The sequence below is a fragment of the Grus americana genome, chromosome 19, assembly GCF_028858705.1.
Source record: "Grus americana isolate bGruAme1 chromosome 19, bGruAme1.mat, whole genome shotgun sequence".
NCBI lineage: Eukaryota > Metazoa > Chordata > Aves > Gruiformes > Gruidae > Grus > Grus americana.
Window position 1 is genome coordinate 10,797,697 of NC_072870.1, and position 23,201 is coordinate 10,820,897.

The window sequence follows — 23,201 nt, forward strand, 5'->3', positions numbered from 1 at the left end:
ATTGGTTAATAAGATTATAATTAATGAAAATAAATTAAATTCACTTCAGTAATTAATTCACTGTAAACATTATTGACAATGCTTCCTAAATACTGTAAACTCAGATTTAAAGCCCTGGGTAAGGAATACTGGGTCGCGGGATCACTGTCATTAGAGGTGGAACAGACCTATTGGATTATTGAGCATATCCTCACGGAGGGGCAGGTTATGTGGCCATATATCTCTATCTATATCTAGATGTGTGTGTGTATGTTGTTGGGGGTTTTAGTTTATCGGCTTTCTGATTCTGTTTTAAATGTGTCAGCGATGCTCCTCTCCAACAGATGTTTTTATTAAACTCATGAAAAATACATTTTCAGGTTCTCAGACGTCCCCTCTGACTGCAGGTGTCTGAAATTTTACAGCCCATTTTTAGACACGCCATCCTGGTTTTATCGCGAGGCTTCGTGTCGGCCCCACTCCGTGTCCAGGCTGAGGACGGGGTTTTTAACATTTCCGAAAGTGATGCCCAGCGAACGAGGCGTTGCAGCGCGGGGTGTCGTGGGAGGTTTTTCCCAGAAAGGGTGAGGGGAACCGCGGCTTCATCGGCGCTTGCCGCTCTGCGTCTGTCTGGAAGCTTGAGAAAAATACAACCGTAAGCCCTGCTATCTCTTCAGCGGCGTTGTTCCGCGTCGGCCTTTGGGGACGAAGGGAGGTCTTTGAGCGCTGACACGGCGCCCGCAGCTCTGCTGCTCCCGCACTGCGCGTTGGACTCCCCGGGGCTCTGGGTCTGGACTCGAGCAGTGGGATTTGGGCTGCAGCATCTTTCCTCATCCCTTTTCCGCCCTTTACCCCGTCCTGTGGCAGTCTGCCGTGTAAATAGTGAAAACGCTCGCTGGAAAGAGGCCTCAAACGCTGTGTTTTAATTACAGTCCTCAAACTACAGGGTCAGTTTGCAATTAGAGGCAGAGCTAATTGCGTGCTCCCATCCTGGGCAATCAACATCTGTAGGAGCTGGAAAAGGAAAGCACGTGGCCACGCCGCCGCACACCCCCTTCCGCCGGCACCTCGTGCTTCCCGCTCGGCTAACAAAGCACATTTTGTAGCCAAACAACAAAATTCAAGGCATTTGCAGTGCATCTTCTCCCTGCCACGTCTCACCCCCGGCCTCTGTTTTCTCAGTGGAAAAAGCTAATCCTTTTAGAAACATGTAAATTGGGACACAGACCCGGTGTCAGCCCGAATCATGTCTCCTCCCAGGTGTTCGGTAAGATTAAGCACTGCACTTCTCTGTCCTCCTACGCAAACTGATAAGCAGTTGCTTTATCAGATAATAAAATGGCAAACAGCAGAGTAAACAGGTTGGTAATAATTTTAATGCAAAAGCTTTAGGGGAACAAGAGGTATTTGAACTTCAGCCTCGAGTAACCAACTCGGCTGTGTCTGGACACACACACACACACACCCCCCCCCCCGGGTTGCTCATCTCTGCTAATTGTGAGAGCGGACGGCCGAATTCCCACCGTCCGCTGCGATACGGGGGCTGGGGTGCTGGCATCGCAGCCCCTCGGGGATCTCTGGGTGGCGACGGAAGGGCCAAAGAGGACCTACCCCTTAGGAAAATGCCATTATCGGGTACTGTCTTATTTTTGTTTGCTCGTTAATTAGCAGAGAGCAGCCTTTGTGGGAAGAGCCCCGCTCTGTGCGCCAGCGCTTCCCGAAGGCCCGGCCGTGCCGGCACCGACGTCCCAGGGGGTGCGGCGGGGGGGAGGATTCGGGATGTTTGCTGGCTCCAAGGCCCTCGCCTGGCACTGGGGCTGGGTGGGTGCCGTGCTGCGGAGCGCGTTTGCCCGTGCAATGCTGCACGCTGCCGCCGCTGCTGTTTCTGGGGTCTGAGCTGGCTCATTCGGAGCCGGTGCAGAGCCTCATCCCCAGCTGCAGGCTGCAAGGTATCTGTACCCAAAAATGCAGCTGACGTGGGAGCAGCAGGGTTTTACCCCGCGTGGGAGCGTTGCCGTGTTATTTTACACCTTCCAGGTTTTGTTGAGTAAATACATTTGGCAGAGAGCAGGGCTGAGCTCTGTGCAGAGCAGCCCCGGGCTCTTTGCAGACCCCGGGAAGGCAGTGACCCATATTCGCTGGATCAAGTAGCTGTGCTCCGCAGAAGCCCTGGTACGAGGAACAGTGACTTGAGGCTATCTTCACACCTGTGCGAAGCTGGGATCCAGCTCAGCGGCCGTACAAATATTGGGGCTGAACTCTCCGTAACGGCCCCAGCCCGTGCGGGGAGTTTTGCCAAGCCCAGGCACGCAGAAGCATCCCGTGGGTGTCCACTCGGGGCTCTCCACAGTGAGGAGGTGGCTTTCTGCAGGGACAGCGCTGCCTTGGTTCTCCTTGCAGCCCCACGGAGACGTGGCACGGGACCCGCCGGCGGTCAGTGCTGGATGGGACCGGACCAGTTTCCTTCACCCAGCTGGAGACATCACTGCTTTGCCCCGTGCGCCCAGGCCCGTGGCCCGTCTGGGCCAGCGCGGTGGGACGTGTTGTGCTTGAATCCCACAAGAAATGCGTCGGTACGTGACGGACACAGGCAGAAGGAGCGCCGACTTAGCTTTTGTTCCGAAAGCCAGAGATCTCCTTTAACAGACTTGCTCACAAAGAGGTGCCAAGCTTCCCTGGAGCCCCCGATATTGGGTTTTGCATGCTTTGGGTAGCAACAACTCATCCTGGAGATGCGTTTTTCTCTCCTACCACACCTGTGGGCGCAAGGCACGGTACGTGGTGGGTAGCACGCTGTTCCCCTCGCTGTGTTGCGGCCGCGGGAGATTGCACAGTGCTCGGGTCGCGTCGTGAGCGGTGTGAAAGCTCAACGTGCCCCGTGTGCGGCACGCGGCCAGCCAGCCAGCAAACACGCACGCAGCCCAGATGCTGCCTTGTGTCAGCTTGCCTCTTCTTTTATACTTAAAGCGTGCATCATATTTTGTGCTGACTTAATACAACATGGATAGTTGTACTTTCCAAGTAGCTGGCAACCCTTAATCAATGTTAATTGGCTCTAATTAGCATATGTTAATTAATGATATTTACTACAAATTAAAGGTATGAGTTCTCCCAGAGGGTTTCCTGTTCATCCAATTAGTGCCAATTAGTTGCAATTAACACGTGTAAATGAGATGCCATTGAACCCAAAACAAACAGCACATAGTCTGCTGTACTCGCTTGCAGTTGAACTTGAGCACGCGGTGGCGAGGGGAGGGGAGAAGGACTGCAGAGGGCTTTTAAATAACTGAAAGGTCTCTAACATCTATTTAAGCTGGCTCATTATGTCTTATTTTGTCTCTCGCTCTGTGCGAGCAAGTTGAAGGAAAGTTGATCTAAATAAAAGCCCTTGGCAGGGTAAATGGGACGTGTTTTCTTGTCTTGTTGGACTGCGAAAGGACACCGCACCATTTTAAGAAAACCGCTGTGTTCGTATTTGCACCTAGTCCTGGCTCTGCATTTGGCAGGGGGACACGCAGCCCCCAAATCGAGCTCCTTCTGCGCCCGTCGGGAGCGCGGAGGGGACCCAGCCCAATACTCCGGTGCAGGCATGGCACAAGGGAAGCCCACGGCTGCTCCAGAGGACACCGATCATCCCGACTAGCTCCCCAGTCTCCCCTCATTATTGTTTCCCAGCCGATCTTCAGCACCGTTATCAAAAGGTGCGCTTTTGGTACTTTTCTGCTCATTTTTTGGCCTGGAGGTAAACACAACCGCAAAAGTTTCTTCCCCTCTCGGCTTCGATTGCACATGCAGTCTGGCAGACAGCAGAACAAATTGTCATAATTGTGTTTAATTAAAAAGCATAAATGGATTATCCTCAGGTAAGGATGATTTATTTAACTAATCAGTCTGATCACAGAGAACGTACAGTCTGGAGATGGAAATCATTTGGGGGAAATGGGTAATTCCTTTTCCCATCAGCCCCAAAGTAAGTCAGGGTTTTAGCACGAAATCCAGCCCAGAGAGAGGGGCTAAGCCAAGTGCACGATGCTTCATCCCGAGGGATGTTTTTGAACATCCTCCTGCCCCACGCCTCTTGCACTGGAGTTATTCTTTTCCTTTTACTTCCCATTTTCAGATAAAAAGAGCTGCCTAGTCCCGTTTTTGCATGGTTTGTGCCATACGCCGTGGGCTCAGTCCAGGGCTCCACGGACACACAACCCTTCCCGCTGTAAATTCAGCAGGGTGGGGAGGATAACCCTGGGCGGGACGGAGCCGGCGCCGCGACCATTCCTGCAATGCAGGGGTACGTGGTTCGGATGCTGAGCCCAGGGCCAGGCACTATAAATGCCAAACGAGCATAATTAATTGACCGTCTGCTTGACAAGCCCAGTATTGGGTGGCACCGAAGTATGACTGCCATGTTGTGAGCCTCTGCAATATCTCTGGAAGTTGGGTGCTTGGGATTCCGATGTCTAGCTCAGGCATCCTGACCTCTCCTTTGGTTTTCTGCAAGGGTTTTTTGGTTTCGGGAGGTGGAGGTGCTTTATGGCATGATGCAAAGCCTGCAGCTGCGGGGTTTGTCACCTCCAGGGGCTGGCAAGGAGGAAAAAACAAAGGGAAGGTGCCAGGCAGCACCCGCACATCCGAAGAGGCGTCTTTGCAGACCTCAGTCTTCCCTTAAACCACACAACAATTCCCTTGTTGTGGTTACACGTGTGGGGAATTATTTGCAACCATTGCAACACGAGCTGGGAAATAAGGCACCTGTGGTGTTTTCTGTTATTCCTAAGAAAATTCTCCTTGTGTTTAATAGGTGATGTTTAATAAAAATGAAAATGAGCTTATCCTGAGCAGGCATGCACGCCAAAAGCTGGCATTTAAATTAGAAATTATGATTTAATAACTTGTCAAGAAACTCACCAATGTAACAGCGTGATAATTATTGAAAGGAGGCTTCATAAATACTGGAATACCGTGATCTGTGATGAGAACCCAGCTCATAACCGCCCGGTGATCTCTGCGTGGGACCGGGCTGCAAACCTCTTGCCCTCACTGGGAGAAGACTTGCAGAGAACTCCTACCCACGAGGTGCTCAGGGCGTCCCCGTCCCGGGGATGATGCACCTTGAGTTTTGCTTGCTTCGTTACAGGGTCGCGCTGCTGCACAAAGGGTGATGGCAGCCGTATCCAAGAGATCCTCTGTGGGCGCGAAGGGCAGGCAGGGAACTGCGGGTACCCGAGCGGAGCGGGCAGGGCTGGGCAGGGAGGGCTCCTGCTCCGGGCAGAGGGGCTCCAGGTCTCCAGGGCCGGGAGATGTTTGCACGGTGCAATCTGGTGAGGTGGTGGTGGGGAGCTGGGGACCTCGCCGCGGGTTTAGCAGCGGCGGCGGCACAGCTCCGGAGCGGGACGGGACTGGGTTTGCAGTCGCAAGCGGGCTGATGTAACGGGGAGTTTGGCTGCGGGGAGTCAAAACCGGAGCCGCCCGGTGCCGGAGGCAGAGCAGACGGCACGTGTCGGGGCGCTGGGGCCAGGGAAGGATGTGACAGACGGGGCTGGAGAGCGCGAGCGAGCCCGCACGGAGGGCGGCGCGGCTTTGCCCAGGGGAGGTTGGCCGTGGCCCAAGGATGCCGCTCGGCATCCAGCTCTGCCGCGCTGAGCCGGGCCCGCCGGGCGAGTGAACACGGCTCTGCTGCTGAAACCTCCAAGGTGCTGTTCAGAGACGGACCACGCTGGCTGGGCAGTCTTCTGTTCAAATAATCTGACAACAAAAAATATTTATAGTCTTGGGAGGTCACGATTGCTTCTTCGCGCCCCCTGAGCCTCCTCTAAAACCTTGACTGATTTGCTAGGAAAAATTATCTTTGGTGAGGCCTTATTGTTTGAATCATGTCCCATCTCTTAATTTAAACAAAACGTTCACATAAGGACTTCTTAATATATACTTTAAATTACAATCTTGACTTTCTGTTGGTTGATTATGGCATATGACTCTCAGTTGGAAGGCTGTTATTTCTGCTATGATTTACAAAGCAGTTAAAGCGAAATCTGTGTAATAAATATTGAAGCTTTGTAATAGATAATTCCATGTATTTAAATGTGACAGACCCCTTGGCACAACGTTTGGTTGGCAGGAGGGCGTGAAAAACCTGGACAAAAGCAACTGGCAGGCTTGGCTTTTGGTTTCTGGCTCAGCCACGTGTCTCGGTGGGGACCGGCGTCCTGGTGGGAGATGGGTGCTGGGTGTCTCGGTGGGGACCGGCATCCTGGTGGGAGCTGGGTGCTGGTTCCCACGGGCTGGGGCAGCTCCAGCTGGGCTCAGAGTTCTCCCGTTAAACGTAAGCCCTTCCCGTTGTCCTGCTCATAGCATGACGCCTTAGCATGTGCCGTGCCATAGTAAAAACGGGCCTTAAAAGACCACCAAAACATGAGCCCGGGAGCCCGGTGTTTATAGCAGACTCCTGCCGTAAATTCAGGGAGTGGAAGTGGACACCCAATCCAGATTAACTGCAGCGAAGGAAAGCAAAAGAAAACTATACAGGGAAGCCAGAGATTTACTGCAAACCCCCCCCCCCACGCTATCCTGTGCCATTCAGCAAAGCGCCGCGATAAATCAAAGCAGCCGAGGAGAACGCGTGGCAATAACTGGGGTTTCGGTGCCTCACCCTGTGGCTCCGTACCTGCTGCTGCCGCCGCTGCCCCGGGGCTGCTGGCACGGCGTGGGTGCCTGCCGGAGGCAGGGGGCTTGCACGTCTCTCCCGCTGCAGATCCTCAGCCGGACATGCAGGCGCGTCCGGCATTAGCAGCTGCATGAGAAAAAACAATAATCGAGGTGGCAGCTTCGGCACCTGGGGTTGGGGTTTGGTGTTTTGTTTTTTTTTTTCCTTTGTTGATGCTTTTTTGAAGCTCACTTTATAATTCTGCAGCAGCACGGGGACGGGCTGCGGTGTAACGTGGGGCGGCACCGTCGCAGGACGGGGTTTGCAGCTGCGGAGCTGCAACGGGATTGAGGAGCTGTAGCCAGCACGTCGTGGCAGTCACTCTGCAGGCAAGGGTTGTCAGAGCTCTCCACCAAGTCCGGCAACGAAATCCTTTCCACCTCTAGTCCCCTGTGCCTCAGTTTCCAGCTAGGAGATGGGGGGGGTCGTACCTCCTCCCTCTCCTTCTTCTCTGTTGTGTTGACCGATGCTGTAGTTGTGCAAACAACTGTGCACCAACTGTGCGTTTCAAATACACGGGGTGGTACGGAAATCAGTGTAATGGCACAGAGCTTATGACTTGGAACTGGGGCTGGTTGGGGAACCATCTCCTGTCCTGGTGTGACCCCATCCCAGATGAAACCTCCGGATGCTGCTGCAACGCAAATACTCTTACTAGTAATAATTAAGCGGCACTCCAGTGGTTTCCAAAATCTTGCAAATCTGGGCTTTTTTGGCCAGGAGAGCTTTAGGAGAGGGTCCTCCTCCTCGCTGATCTAGCCGGTCGGGAAAGGATGCTTTGAAGAGCTGCTGTGGTTTGTGCGGATCCCTGCGCTGGCCGCCCCGCTCTCCTCTGGGTGGCAGCAGGACCTGCACGCCTCGCGCTCGGGGTGAACCAGCACCCTTGGCTCAGCTCCACCTTCCTTCCTTTCGTCTAACTTCAGCCGTGAAGTCAAGTCTGTGAACAGCTACCTCCACTCCCATTTACACCCCCGGAGATCCAGATTAACTCGCTGGCTTCACCCTATAGCCCTGGGTTTGTGGCACCCTGACCGTGACGAGGACCCGGAGCTGTGGCCGGCTCCCGGCAGCACTCCCCGCTCGCCACTGAGTTTGGTGCGGGTCCATCTCCCTCACGCTCTCGGGAAAGTGCTTTTTCCTCCGTTCATCCAGCTGCGTTGCACATGTAAACAGCTGGGACCACAGTGACGTTCTTCATACAGCAGGTTGAGCAGGGAGGACGCACCGGGACCTTGTCCAGATCGATGTTGGGGAGAGGAGAGGTTCCGTTGGCTTCAGCAGCATTTGGATCAGGACTTCAAAAGAGCCAAACTGCTTGTGAATTTTATTTTAAATTAAATTCCCACCGTAAATTCTGATTCCGACTATGCAACTGCATGCACAATTATGGAGAAGTCCAGCTGGGCTTCTCCCAACGCTTTGCACGCAGAGCAGGGCAGGCGGAGGGGACCGGGTTTGGCAGCTCTCAGCTGGCAGAGTACCAGCTGCAAACTGCCGTTGGGTGCAAACAGCCGCGCTCGAGTGCTGCACGGGAGGTGGCTTGGGAGAAGGGATGCCCGCTGGTCACCTGTGGCAACCTCATCCGAGGGTCTCAAAGCATTTTATAAAGGATTCTGCTTTAAAATCACCAAACCCATACGAAGCGGGTAGTTTATTTCCAGTCTGTGATGGAGTGATAGAGTCGTGATCATGATGTTCCCGGGATAATACAGCCAAATATTGGCTGAGCCAGGGGAACGCGCAGCCCCCCGAGCCCCCTTCTCGGGCTACTCCCGCTCGGCTCATCTCGCAGGCTCCAGGCTATCTAGTCAGCTCTTAAGGATTATAAACTGAGATTTTGCTGGAAAAATAAGTCTCATTAAAGCCGAGAAACCTTACCTTCACAAGGAAAACATTAAAAACTGGCTTATCTTGGTCAACTTGTAGTATTAAAATGTTTTTATATTTATTTGGAAAGCATCAGAAACAAAAGAACTTTGGTGATTTCTCCTCACGGAGACGTGTCCTTGCGTCTCGGTGGTTCCCAATGCCTTGTTCATCCCACTCCCTTTTTTCTTACTGTGTGACAGGCCGTCCTGGAGGAAACTCTTGGGGATGAGTAGAGAGAGGGAAGAAAAAATAACAAACTATGAAAGCGATGGGGAAAAATTGCTCTCCTGTTTCCTCTAAACCAAGAAAACGTCAAGGAAAAACTTACAGATTTTTCCAGTATTTTTGAATGAAAAATATGTTTCCTTGGAGAAATTTCAGGTCATTCTATGACTAAATAGTGAGTCTGCTTATTATTCTGTCCGGTACTCCAAGACTTTTTTTTTTAAGTGAAAACAACTTGAGAGAGAGAAAAAATCTCTTTGACACTAAAATCAAATAGGTGTGTGTGAAAGAAATTGGACTGGCCTGGAAAAAATGCTTAGTCGATAATTTTGAATTATAAAATGCCCATCGTGCCATGTGAGGGTGACCGGGGAGGCTCGGTGGTGACCGCGAGTCGTGGCCACGCTGGCACGGGGCAGGGGCCGGGGCAGGGTCCCCCACGTCCGTCCCTCCCGCACCTCCCGACCACGGTGCAAACACCTCATCCTCCCCGTCACTTCCATCCACTTTGGCATTTAATTAGATGGGGAGACGGTGGAGCGCTGCCGGCACCTCGAGAGCGCGATTATCTGGGCAGCGTCCTCGGGGGCCGCAGCTCCATGCGCCCGGGCTGCAGACGACGGAGGTTTCCACCGGCTGAGAGCCCTGCCTAAACCTCGCTGCGGAGCCCTGCCCTCGCCCAGCTGTGTCCGGCGAGATTAAAATTCATGACTTGTGAGATTGTAGGGCCAGATCGGCCGGGGAGTTTAGACCAAAAATCCATCTTTTTTTCCTTTTTAGGGAAAAAAAAAAAAAAGCTTTTTGTTTCATTTTTGCTTATTTTTGCTTTCTTCATCTTTCCCTTTTCCCCGAAGTGAGGTACCACACCTTCGTTATTAAAAGTGGTATTAAACCCAAAGCCGCAGGGCAGCTCTGCCCGGCACATCCTGCCAGGATGGGCTTGCGGTGCTTCCCCCCCGCTCCCCGTGTCATCTCCTTCGGCCCAAGAAATGCCGGCAGTTTGTCGCCGGCTCTGGCCAGGCTGCCGCATCTCTCACCTCCCCTCCCCATCAAACGTGGGGTGCGGAGAGAGGTTAAATTCAGGTCAGCCCTCCCCGCTCACACGTTTCTGAGAGCATCCCTTGGAAAGCCGCAGGGATCCCCGCGCCGGCGGTGCCCGCCGACTCCGGCAGCTCCGAGTCAAGGTGAGAACGGCGGCGAGCGCGGGGGCCGCTGCCCCGGGAATGGGTTCACAGCCCCGTGCTTCCTGCGCCGCGTCCCCCTCCAAACAAACAGAGCTTATGGCGAGCGGGGGGGGTGAGAGATGGATGGTAAACAAATGCGCCTTTGAAGAGTGACGATGAAATAAATCACCCGGTTACTTCGTTGGCACACTTGGTAATGCCGTTTTCGTCAAGAAGGGAACTGTGAGGAACGCCTGCGATCGTGCCGCGGGTGGGGGCTGCCGGCGGGGGGCTGCACGCGGGACCGTCCCCTTCCGCAGGGCGCGGGGTTCTGCTCTGCCCGCCTGGTTCAGGCTCGCAGAACACTGATGAACCTCCCCTTAACTGGGGTGCCCGTGACTTAAAACGCAAACCGCTGGTATTCCTGCTGCGCAGCGATCGCCGCCGTCCGGTGGGTGAGCAGTTTCATCAGGCGTCGTAGCCTAACGCTGGTGTTTATTAGCCAGTGGCCATCTGCGTGTGGCATCCGTTCAGCTCCACCAAACGCGTCCGTGGCTCCGCCAACCTGGAGCGCCTGGCACAGAGACACCCGTGTTCAGTTTTCCCTGGAATTCAGCAGATTTGGGATCAGGATCGCAGCCTCGTCCAGGGGGTTATCCTTGGTCAGGAGGGATTTCTCCTCCTGGGTTTGCTCCTCTCCACCAAACCCCATGGTCCTTCCCCAGCCCGGGAGCACGTGGCTCCGTGTCCCAAAGGTCCTTCGGCACCTCAGCCCCACTGGTTTCAGGCTCGGCTTTGCTTAAAACTGGTGGGATCGGTTGAATTTGCTCCTGTAAATTCACCAGCTGAAGCTGAGCTGATGTAAGCTGGGTGTCTCTGAAAGTGGGCGCAACCCGTGGTTTTCTCTAACTCTGCGTAAAATCGTGCTTTTACGGGATGTGGCTCTGTGTAAGTCCTGCTCCTGACTGACTCAATACAAACCTGAAGTAATCCGCGTTTTAGCTGAATTACGTGTATCCGGACACCTCTTTTCATGCCGGACTCAAGCAAGGCTGCGCAGGCTGCCCGTGCCCCTGCTGCCCTCCCTGTGCTCCGGGTAAGGAATTCCCAACCTTCCACTGGACCTGGATGGGGACAGGAGGATGGAGAAGGAAAGGAAGAGGAGGAGGAGGCTCCTTCCTCCTCCGAGAGCTTCACAGGCTTCACTGTGGCTTAACCAGGACTTCTCAGCCCTGGGGCATGAAGTTAAGCGGGTGCTTAAAGGCTTGATCCTGAGCTGTAGAAGTTGGGTGTTTCTCTGTTGAGCAGGATCTGGCCCCAGGTCCCTGCGGGTTTAGGGCAAGAGGGCTCCATGCCTCCGTCCTGCCCATAACAAAGGAGATGGCAGAGAAAAGAAAAGGAAGGGGGGGGAAATATGGGAAAAAAATGAGGAATGCTGAAATGAAGTCGTGCTCGTTCAGCTCCCTCAGATGCCCAGGTCTCCATCGTTAATATTAAGCAATCCCTGACAATTCCACCCTGCGTTTTCCAAAAGAATAACTATCAGCCTGGTAAACAAACCTGGAAATGTACAAAAATTCAGCAGAATGTCTCATCTATAGAGGCTTTATGATAAATGTAACAAGGCAACAGCTATGCAAAAAAAAAAAAAAATTAAAATGTAGAAAATTGACATTTGGAATTGAGCTGGGATGTGCGCTGGAAACACTGTCGTCTTATCGACAAGGGGGGGGACCTGCAGCCCTTTCTTAAACCCCAATGATACAGGCTAATTTATATGCAGTTATTCACGTGTGCAGTAAATTCCAATTATGTTTACAGATGTCTGCTTAACATTTATGGAAAAGGAACCTCAGCATGTCTGAAATATCCTTATAAGGGTTTGGACTGGGCTATCTTTTTTTCTTTTTTTTTTTTTTTTAACCAACACCAATTTAATTATATTTTGCAGATTTAAAAAAAAATCCAGCTGAGCTCTCTGATAGAAGGTTTAACATCCAATGCATATATTTTGGTTGTATGACCATTTCATAGATGTTTTAACTATATTTTTTTGTTTTCATAGAAAACTCAGGAGTTCAGTTGATTTTTTTAGACACACACACACAAAAAAGCAGCAACAAATAAGTGCAGTAAATGATGCACAGGTTTTCAAATGGCTTCCCGTCGTTCGATTATTTTTATTCTTTGTCTCGGAAATTCTTTATTTAAAAGAAACGTTTCCTCGTTCCTCTGTTGCATGTGCTGCGCTGTCGGACCCGGGGTGCGACAGTCTCGCCCATCACACGGTGGCACTTTGTCCTCCACCGCGTGAAGAAGCCTGGCACCCATCCTTGGGCTTCCCTGTAAAAGCTGCTTCTCCCCCTTCTCCTCACTAGACCTGCCCGTTTCCTTCTCCTCCCGTTTGCATGTTTAGCTGCAGTTTTATATCGTGTCGTGTGTTGTCACCGCTGATGACTACAGTGTTAGCGGGGCTGGATAATTTGTTCGCCGAGCCCCGGCGTGCGGAGGGGTCCCAGCCCAGAGACCCCATAGCCTGGATGGACCCAGCAGACATGCAAAGATGGATTTTTCTGGCCGAGAGATGTTTTTTCAAGATGCAAAGGGCAAGAAGCAGCAGTTTTCCCACTCTCCTACCCTGGCTCTGGGCTCTAAAGGCGGCCGCAGCCCCGGGAGGTGACAGCCCCATGGCGGGGGGGGGGGACGGACACCCTGCCTGGCCCGGCCTCGTGCCCTTCCCTGGCACGAGCTGGACCTCAGCGCGGGGGGGTTCCCCCAAGGAGAAAAGGATATTTTCTGCTAATTCTCAAACTGCTGTTTTCAAACATTTTTCCTCCTCTCCCTCTCTAAATTTGAAACACTCGCAGTTTGTTCCTGCACATTGTGTGAGCAGCATCACGGGGAGCAGCAGCCTGGGGACAGCGCGTGTACGGCCGGGTACCAAGCACCGGGCACAGCCCCGGCATGACCTCAGGGTATTTTCCCAAAAACTGAAGGGTCAGGATGGTTTTTTGGTGCTTACTTGCTTTTCCTCTGGAGAGCAATGCAAGATCTGGAGCGACGCAGGAGTTACCGCAGGTCCCAGCCCAGTGTCCTGGGTCGTGCCGGGACAGCGTCGGGTCCCCGAACACGACTGTCCCTGTCCGCGGCCAGTGACTCATTTTAAGTATCGCCATCCTGCCTGCTGGCACAGCCACTCATGGTGGTGGTGCGTGCACTGGAGGTGTGGAAAAGCTTTTCCATCCTAATTTTTAAAGCTCAACAAGTCAGTATCTTACGTATGAAAGTACTTGAATTCTAATAGGGGAATGAAAACCACATTGGTATTTGGAAATGGCATTTCCCTCCCGTGTGAAGCACCAGCCCTGTAGAATATTAATCTGGGGGTTTAAAAGCTACGGTAGGAAATTGTCTTTCCAGAGCACACACAGCCCTAAACCATTCCTCAAACACCAGAGCAATCCTGCAGCACCAGAGGACTCGCCCTGCGTGTTTGCTCGTCCAGCCTGCGGACGGAGGTGGGAAGGGAACCTCTCCGTGTGCTTCCTTGTGCAGGGGACATCATCTCCTGCAGGTATGCAGAAAAGATTTGTTTCGAATTAACACCGTATTGATTTTGTGTAAAGACATCCGAGGGAATGGCAGCGAGCAGAGATTATGCGCAGTGCACGGCAGGCGCCCGCAGAGCTCTGTCGGCACGCAGCCCGGCTCCGCTCTCCCGCTGCATTTCACCTTGTGCACAGACGCCACGGTGATGGGGCTGCCACGAATGCTGCGGGCTGACCCTGGGAAGTGCAAGGAAACACCTTCCTTCACGAGCTTTGGAGCAGCTTCTCCGGTTTTACAAGAGAAGTGATGACAGCCTGGTGTGGGTTTAGGTTGGGTTGGGGGTATGCAGGACTCGTCCTTGTAATCAGCAGCCCGGCACAGCGAGCGTTAATGAGAAATTGCAGAGAGGGGAGAAGAGGAAGACCATGCTGTGGTTAGAGTAACTTAACTTGGTCTGCGAGCGTATGTGGAATAAATGTGCCAGATTTTAAAAATTAGTTTTGTTTATTAGCACACCCTTAAGGAGATAAATCATACATCATTAGGGGTGATGTCTTCTCACCAGCCATCTTCATTATTAGTAACACTTTTATCTAACAGCCATGAGAATTTCTTTCAGCCATTTATTCCGGAATCTTTTAGGCTTTACAAATAATAACTAATTAGAGCAATGAAGATTTTATTTCAACAACTGAAAATACACATTGGTAGGGAATTCTGCAGACTCAGAGTTTCTGAGTCTGAACATCTCGGGAAGTTCCCATTTTCATATGCATATGACATCACCGCGCTCCCAGCACGAGGCAGATCAGCACGGAATAGCTCCTTCAGACAGTTGTCATCAGTGAAAACACTGTCATTTCACAAGCAGGAGAAACATACTTTGTAAAACTGTTCACCAGGGTTCGGGGCTGCTCCCGAAGGAAGCGTGGATAAATAAGGGACTCTCCGCTTGAAACGAGGTTTACTTGTTTGTAAGCGAAACAAGCTGCCGTGCTTTCGTGTTACGCTGGTTCGGGTTGGATGCATCGGCCTCTGCTCTCCGGAGCCACCTTCACCTGTGGACAGAGAGAGATGAGAAGAGCACACTGGGACCTGGCTGATAGGACGTTCTCAGAGCCTGGAGATAATAACAAGTTATGGAAGGCCACCAGTAAGGAGAGGAGCGGGGTGGTGTCTCCCCAGCTGGCTGATTAGCTATTCTGGTTCTGTAGCACCGTGCGTGCATGTTTCTGGGAGCAGCTGACGTGAGCAGTTGTAACGTGCGATGTTAACAGCCAGGAGTTCAACAACTAACCGTGCATTGAAAGTACCGAACGGGAAAAAGACCCGTTCAGACTGTGGCATAACAAAGCCGGGGCGAGCAGCCTTTCACGTGACGTTTTTGCCACTTTGGAACGATAACGCCGTCGTGGGGCTGCATTTCCAGTGCGGGCAATGCCCTGCGGAGCGAGACAGCCCCTCCGGTGCTGCCTGACTCCAGAGCCTCGTCCAGCCCTCTGCAGCACCCTGGGGAGGGCAACGCAGACGGGGTCTGGAGCGGGGGGGGTCCCCATCCACCAGGCAACACGATAAGGAAGGGAGCTGAGGGGTGATGGAGTCTGAGGGGTGCAGTGCATCCGCGTGGGAGTTGGGGGGTTTGGGTTGTGCCCATCTCTGGGTGACCCTCGAGAAGCTGCGCCCTCCCACGCTGCCTCACCAACGCAGCAGTTCTGGCGAGGACCTTCAGGCCCAGCTGGAATATGAGTCACCATGATGTTGAGAAATTACTTTTTTAGAACTATATGGGGTTTTTTAAATTGAGCTTCTGAGCGTGGAGGATTGGTCCTTGGTAACGCCGGCATGCGGATCTGCCCTGCACGGCGGACTTGTCCCGGAGTGTGGCAGAGGACAGCAGAGCATCAGGCAGGACCCTCATGGGAACCGAGCTCTGCCCCTGGCTTCTCCTGGAAAAATTAGCTGAAACTAGTGAAATTTCACATCCTAGAACAAAGTGATCTGGGGTTTTTTATCTTGAAAACGGTATATTGATGCATTTCAGAGTAATGGGATTGTGGCTGTGCATGCCATATCCTTGCTATAGTGTTGAAATAAGCTGTGTATGCGTACAGCAAAACTCAGAAGATCACTTACTGTACAAAGAAAGAGAAGGTAACAGGTGTTTTAAACGTGCAGTTTTTACAAAATAACGTGTTTGGCCGCATGTCCTTATTGCAGCGCTCCAGTTTCAGCGGTGACCCTGTAGAAATCAGCCGCTCAGTTAGCAGCTCAGGTGTCACGAGCAGTGCAGTGCTGTGCAGTGCTAACAAGCCCTGTCCGGAGCGTGCCACTGACCTCTTGAATTGCCTCCACGCTTGCAGCGCAGGGGGTGCGAGCACTTGGAGCCACGGGGCTCCCATGCAGCCTCTGTCTTTTACCTGGCTCCTGCCCACCTGGCCCAGGCAGACAAGATGTGCTGAGCTGCAGACACCCGGCAGCAGGGAACTTTGTTGGGTTCAAACTGCATAAACCCAGCCGCCTCGATTTGCGGGCGTATGATAAAGTGGGGAGAAGGAAGGGCACGCTGGCCAGAGCCTCCGCATCCTGTCAGAAGCCTTAAAATTAAAGCCTATATAAATAGGGTGTGACATAGGATATTATATAGTAATGCGGTATCAAATTACAGAATCTATATATAGAAGATTAATCAGAGGTCAGGACTAAGCAGACAGATATAAATACAGCCAGCAGCTCTGGATTCATTTTCACGAGTGGCAAGGGAAGTTTGTGGTGCTGTGGTACCTGGTCCAGGTGATGCTGTTTTATCACCCCGAACCAAGATCTGCTCCTGCATCTGCAGCAGGTAGGCAGAGGGCAGTGCTGGTTTCCCGCCAGCGCAGGCGTATTATCCCTATATTTTACTGGGATAGTCCTAGTTGTTTTGATTTCAATTCTTTTTCTCAAACGCTCTGCGTGACAGTGATGTCGGACACCAAAAGCTGACATTCTGCTAATGACAAAAAACCTCTTACGTTGGGAACCCTCTTCTCCAGCTGCGTGGGAAGGACAAATAACGCAGCAGCCCGCTTTCTGTACGTACACGGGAAGTCGGTGACAGCGTTCGGTAGAGGACAGTCCACGCAGTTCCTCCTTTCTGAGCAGGAAGATAGGTTCTTGCTGGGTAGGAAGGTACTGTCCACCCTCAGAAACAAGAAAAACAAAGAATTTGCCCAGAGTCACGCAGCAGGTCAGCGGCAGGAGCAGGGGGGGAAGGTTTGGATGTCCTCTTCCCTCCGACACTGCCGATAGACCCTCTGCCTCTGCACAAAATCGCGTATACGTGTTAGATAGGTGGAGGAGATTGAGTCTCACTCCCAGGGAAGTTCAGTGACTGTGAAATTAGTAAATTACACAGGCCCACAGAACTTAGAAAAACAATATAATCCTGGGGGTACTGAAATAATTAATTTGCTAATCAACTACACCTTGCTTTTTTTTTTTTTTTAATTTGCAAATAGCACTCTGTTTTGTTTCCCCATTTCAGCCACCTCAAGAAGAGCAATATTTTGGGCAGCAAAGCCAGAGGGGCACAGCAGGGGCTGCAGGGCATGGGGGGAAGCTGCCTTAGCACCGCGGTGACCCCAGCAAGAGCTGGGCAAAGCTTTTGGGGAGCCGGGGGGGGCTCACCCTGCTCCGGATCCGGCCCCCCCCGGATCCAGCCACCAACTTGCAAGGGAAGAGCTGGAGCTGCAGAGTTCCTGCAGATGTTTTGTGCTGGGTTGTTTCCTGGTCTCGCTGCACCGTTGTTTGCTTTAAATCATTTCAAATGCGGCGGTTGTCAGACAAGACAATTAACATGGGGAAGGGGGAAAGTATTACCATCCATTATTTGCCATAACATGAATTTAAGCCGGGAAGTCAAATGATAAAATATGTGGTGAAAAGTGGTGGTGGTGGGAGTGCCTAAATGAGTAATAGCCTTGGGCTTCTGAGCCTTGAACTTAACGTGCTAAGTAAATCCCCGAGGTCAAAAAGTATGAAAATTGTTGCAGCTTGGGGAGATATATTTTAACTTTGCAAAAGGTCCTTGCAAATCCGCTGCTGGGGCTCGGTGGAGAGGCAGATGCCGAGCAGCGTGCTGCGCCGGCGGCCGGCTGTGGCCGGGGGCTGCCGCTCCGAGCGAGCCGCTGGCTCAGACCGACGGGCCGCTTGTTTTGGGGAAAGGAAAAATAAAATCAGGTGAAGGAGTGCGCTGGAGCGGGGCTGTTTGGGGGGTGGGGGGTGCGCACAGGCGTTTGGGCAGGGCGGGACGAGCCGGGAGCGCTTTGTGCGGCCGGGAGCGGCTCCGGCGGGTCCCCAGCGCCGCTGCTCCGCGGGGAGCGACGATCGAAGCCGCCGCTGCAAACACCCCCCCCCCCCACCCCCACCCCCCCCCCGCCCCCCGAAGCCGCACCGGGCCTCCCCGGTGAGCCGGGGGCGGGTGCGGGGGGTCCCCGCTCCGCTGCGCCTTCCCGCCGCGCTCCAACTCTTCCCCTTTAAAACTCTTTCTCCCTATCGAGCTGACCACGCGGCTGAATTTATGGAGAGAGATGTTTTAGCAGAAATCCCCCAGAGTCTCCCATCAGCCCTAAATCCCCAGCCTGCTCTCCCTGGGAGACCTCATGACACAGAGCATGCCAAAACAGCTTCGTTTTGCCTATGCATTAGCAATCTATTTTACCTTTTTGACATCTCTCACACATAAAACCGTAAGAGAGAAATAAAATATCTGTCTCTGGGCGAAAATAAAGCTTTGCCTCCCTCCTGATCTATAGGATATAAAATAAAGCCATGGCTTTGATAGTGGCTTTTCCTTATACTGGAGTTGCTTTTGCACACACGGAGACAATGAAGATGGATGAGCCGGGATCCGTGCATCCTCCTGGGGTTTGTTTCACCCTCTTTTTTATAGCCCCCCTTCGCTCCCGCCACCTCTTTACTTTTCTTTCTTTTCTCTTTTATTCGTCTTTTATCTGCCCTTTCTCTCTTTAACAACGTGAAGAAACCCGTTCAGCTGTCACACACCCGGGCTCGCCCTGCCCTGCCCTGCCCCGCTCGCCCCGGGTCGGGCCCGACCCCCAGCCGGTGACGGCGGAGCCCCCCCCGCTCCGGGCTACCCCGCCGGGACCCGCTCCCGGGTGGGCTCGGCCCCCTGACCACCCCCCCCCAGGCCGCCTCCAGCCCCTTCCCGGGCGCTTTCCCGTCTCCGCCGGCAGCTCTCACTCAAACGCAGAGACGCACACCTCGGATTTGTAATTATTTATTAACTATATTTCCCATAAACAATGCATGAGCTTTGAGTGTAAGCGACAACATTTAGCGACGTGGAAGGAAACCCGGGAGGGCTAATCAAGGGGGAGGGGGGGACGCGAAAATTAAATAAGGGAAACACGAGCGGAGCCGGGGGGGGGGGGAACACGGGGGGGACGGGGACGGAGCGGGACCGCCCGGGCGTGTTTACCCTCAGCACGGACCCGAGTGTGGCAGAATAAACGGGTAACCTCTAATACATAATTTAATTTTTTTTTTCAAGCTCCTTTAAAACAAACCTGGCGCGGCGCGCTGCGATGGATCCTGTCCAGCAACGGGTTTATTGCACGGGGATGTTCTACAGGCTTAATTACATCTTAACTTCAATATTTGTTTAGTGCATTAGCCGCATATATATTTAATCAGGCGGAGGCGCTCTTCCTGCGGGGGAAAGTTTCGGGGGGGGGAGGTAGGGGACCGGGGGGGGACACACGACGTGTGACACCACCCCCACCCCCCCCCACGGGCTGTCCCCCCGCCGTCCCGGGCAGCGCTCCACCGGGATGCGGAGGAGTGGAAATGGGGGCTTGGTGCTGCCTTCCCCCCTTCCCCCCTCACCCCCCCCCCCGTCGGGGATGCTGCTGGCCGTGGAGGGGGAAGCGGTTCCATGTAGCTGATCAAAGCCTGGTTGCTTCGCCGGTCGCTCAAAGCCCGGCAGCATCACCGATCCCGGGCACGGTCGTTGTGAAATGTTGAGAAGGAGGGAAAAATAATATTTAAAAAATAAATAAATAAGAAAGAGGGAAAGCTTAGTGCTGCCGGGGGGGGAGGACAGGGCAGAGAGAGTGGCTGTGTGCAGGCGAGAGGGAAGTTTCTTCCTCGGCTTCGTTCGGGGGGATGGAGCGGCTGGGGATGGGGGGATGCACCGCACCGGCCGCGGTCCCCGGAGCTCGGCCAGCAGCCCCGGACAGCGCGGCGTGGGGGAGCGGGCTCCGGTGTTTGTACAGCACTGTCTCCCCGTAAAGGAGAGAGAAATCCCATTACCGAGCGCAGCGGTGTAGAAAGGCTAATGATAAACAGGGTGATGTTTAACTAAAAAGACGGGAACGACACCAATAAAATGCAAATTCAAACTCGCCTGAAAGGGACTTTTTTTTTTCCTTCTGTATTAGATTTAAAATAAATTTGAATTTTTAATTATTTTTTAAACTCTCTTAATTTCCCTCTTTTTCAGCACCGGGGCCGGGCGGAGTTGCTCGGCTCTGAAACACCCCGGCCGGTTCTCCCCGGGGGTGGGCTCGGCCCCGCCGCCCCGCTCTCCCCCCACCCCCTCCCCGCCGGCGGGGCTGGGGCCCGGCCGGGAACGGGCCCGGACGAATTGCAAAATAAAAAAAAAAGCAAGAAAACCCCAACCCGGACGCATTGCCCTAGGAGGGGGCGGCGGCAGGCCGGGTGCTGCCGTGCCGTCCATCCCCGTGCCCGGGGGGGGATTTTTATCCCCCTCGCCGTGTTCCTCCACGCTGGGACACGCCTGTCCCGCGGGACAGAGGATGCCCGGGGGAGCCTCGGCCCGGCAGGCCCGGGGAGCCGAGTGTTTCTTTTCGGAGCCTGCTGTGTACAGCGCTGGCATTTTTCGCCTCTCAAACGCCTGCGCTAAGTCGGGGTCCCCGGGGAAGGCGAGGCGGACTTAGGGCACCCCACGGTCCCCACCGCCCGGGGGGAGCAGCCCCCCTCGGTCTGCGCTGCTGCCTCTCCGGAGCGGGGTGTCGGGGGATTCGCGTGTGCCGGGGTGGGGAGGACAGGGAGCCCCGCCGGTAAATCGGCGCTGCCCGCCCCACCGCAGCGGTGCTGCCGGTACCCCGGGCCGGCGGGCTCCGCTCCACACCCCCCCCCGGGGGGGACCCCACACACAGGGGTCTGTGTCCGCCTCGACGTCCCCGGGCCCTGCGCGGAGCCGGCGGGGCGGGAGGGGGGCAGGGGATAACCAGATGCTTTCGCTAACGCCTGGGAAAGGAAAAAAAAAAAAAAAAAGAATCGCTGTGAAAAACTGGTGCTTGATGGACATAAGATGCTCATCTCCTTCCCCTCATTCATCCCCACCAACACATGTCACTTGGGGGCCCGCAGTCAAAGGGAAGCGGTCCCCTGACGGCAGCCTACAGCTGTCGCCTTCCCGGGCGGCGGAGCGGGGCCGCCCGCGCCGCCTCGGCCCCTCCGCTCCGCATGAGAAGCGGCCCATATGCGGGGGGACCGGGCGGGCGGGGGGGTGCCCAGGGCTCTATTGATCCCCGCAAGCGGCGGCAAAGCAAACCAACAGCTGGGCAGGGAGGGCAGGGACGCGGAGCGACGCGGAAAGCCCTGCGCGACCCGGTGCGGGGCCCCGACGGGGCGGTGATGGCCGGCTCCGGCCCGGCGCGGGGGCGCAGGGAGACCTGGGGGGAGGAGGAGGCAAATCGCAGACGCAGCCTCGGGGCTTTGAAACACCCGCAGGAGCACCAAGGCGATGCCTCGGCCCGGGGACGGCCCCGAGAACTGCCCCGCAGGCTCTCCCGGCCCGGGCAGGCTCCGCACCCCCCGCCGGCCCCATCCGCCCCCAGGCCGGAGCGGCGGGCAGGGCGCCCGGGCACCGGAGGAGGTTTTCCCGCCTTCGTTTTCCTTTTTATTTTCCAATTTCTCCCTCCCTCCCTCGTTTTTGTTTTGCTTGGTTTTGTTTTTCCCTCAAGGACGAGGAAAACAGACGTGAAAGAGAGCGCGGACGGTGGGTGAGGGCGCGGGGAGGCGGGGGATGCTGCGGGCTCCGGGGCCGGGCTTCCGCCACCCCCCGCGCCCAGGGCAACCGCGGCCGCGGAGGGTGCGCGCCCCGCCGCGCCCGGCCCTGGCTCGCTGCCGTGTGTGTAACCCTGGGGCACGCTCAGGCCATTTAATCCGCCGTTTCCCTCCTAATTCCCCGCCAGCGGATCAATCAGCCCGCAGGGAAGGTGAGAGCGGGGGCTCCGCCGCGGAGGGGCCCGGAGGGGCCCGGGGCCCGGCCCGCGTCTGCCGGGCGGTGACGCCTCCCCGGAGCGGCAGCTCCCGCCGGGCAGCAAAGCGCGAAGGAAAGAGAAATCACGTCCCTCCTAACCGCCCCGGCCACCGACCGAGCCCCTGGAAGGTAAAAGCAAATGGATTTTTATTTGCCAAAAAAAAAAAAAAAAAAAAAGAGTACATCAGAGGCGGCCGGTGCCGATCGGCCCCAGACGGGCGCTGCGAGCGCCGGCAACGGAATCACCGCGAAGTTACCGGCGCTTTCCCTCTGCCCGCGGCGGCCGGGCGGCACCGGTGCCCGCCGCCCCCTCCCCGCCGGTGCGGCCCCGCCCGGGCACGTCGGAGCGCCCCGTGCCGCGGCCCCGGCCCTTCCGCACCTTTCCTCCCGGGAAAGGCGAGCCGTCGCGGGTTTCTCCTCGGCGAGGCGCACCGCCCCGCCCCGCGGGAGGCTCCGCGCCCCCCCGCCCTCGGGGCCCGCCGTTTATGATGGGGGAAACCACGCTAAACCGGGAACTCGTTTGACGCCGCTCCCCAGCGAGCCGCTCCGCCGGTCGGCGGCGGGAACCGGCCAGTGGCTCCCTATAACGGATACGTTACCCTGTGGGGGTGCCAGACCCCAGCGAGCGGCCCCGATCCCCCTCCCCTCCGCCCGCCCGCGCACCGACACACCTACCCGCTGCAGCGCGCTCCCGGGCCTCCGAGCAGGGCGCGCCTCGGCCGGGCCTGAGCGGCAGCGGGCCGCCCGTCCCTCCGCCGTGCGGTGCGGTGCGGGCCGGGTGCGGGCGGAGGCGGCCGGCGGCGCCCCGGCGGCTCTATAAAGGGGCGCGGACGCCCCGTCCGGCGGCGGCGCGGCGCGGCGGGCGCGGGGGGGGGGACGAAGGGGGTGGGGGGTGGGGGGGGAAAGGCGACGGCGGCGGCGGCGATTGGCCGGGGCGAGCGGTGACGTCTGCGCGCGGTGCATAAGGCTGCGGCCGCGGGGCTGCCGGGAACATGCAGTGCGCCCTGCGCTGCCGGGACGGCGCGGCCAGCGCCGCTCTCCCTGCCCTGCCCCTGCCCTGCCCTGCCCTCCCCTCCGCTCCCGGCCCGGCCCGGCTCGGCCCGGCCCGGCGCCATCCGCGGGAGGCGGAACAAAAGCCGGCAGCGCCGGGAGATGCCGCGCCGGCTCGGCGGGGACGCGGCCGGCCGCCGCGGGTAGCGCGCAGGGCGGTGCGCGGGGGTAGGTAGGAGCCGGGCGCGACGGTACCGCCGAGACGTCGAGGGAGAGAGAGGACGGAGCGAGGAGCTGCGGAGCGTCTCCCCCCCCCTCCCCTTCCCCTCCCCTCCCCCCCCGCGTAAGGACGGCGGCCCGCTCCGCGGTGCGTAGGGCCATGTCGCCGCGGCAGCAGCCAAAGCCCTTCTGACCGCTGTCGGGTCTCCATGTCTCG

General features: G+C 55.7%; 1 protein-coding gene across 3 annotated transcripts; it reads right to left on the reverse strand.

Moving 5' to 3' along the window:
* Nucleotides 1-13,993: 13,993 nt before the first annotated feature.
* LOC129214999 (basic proline-rich protein-like) lies at nt 13,994-23,146 on the reverse strand. 3 transcript variants are annotated; one of them, XM_054847469.1, is made up of 3 exons: nt 22,451-23,146; nt 16,565-16,665; nt 13,994-14,543 (listed from the first exon to the last, which is right to left on the reverse strand). In XM_054847469.1, the coding sequence occupies exons 1-3, from the start codon at nt 23,144-23,146 to the stop codon at nt 14,540-14,542; spliced, it is 801 nt and encodes a 266-aa protein (XP_054703444.1). In that variant the 3' UTR covers nt 13,994-14,539. The 3 variants fall into 3 exon arrangements, with proteins under 3 accessions (XP_054703444.1, XP_054703446.1, XP_054703445.1); XM_054847471.1 differs by having other exon boundaries at nt 16,497-16,665; nt 22,451-22,890; XM_054847470.1 differs by lacking the exon at nt 16,565-16,665.
* Between the last annotated feature and the right edge of the window lie 55 nt (nt 23,147-23,201).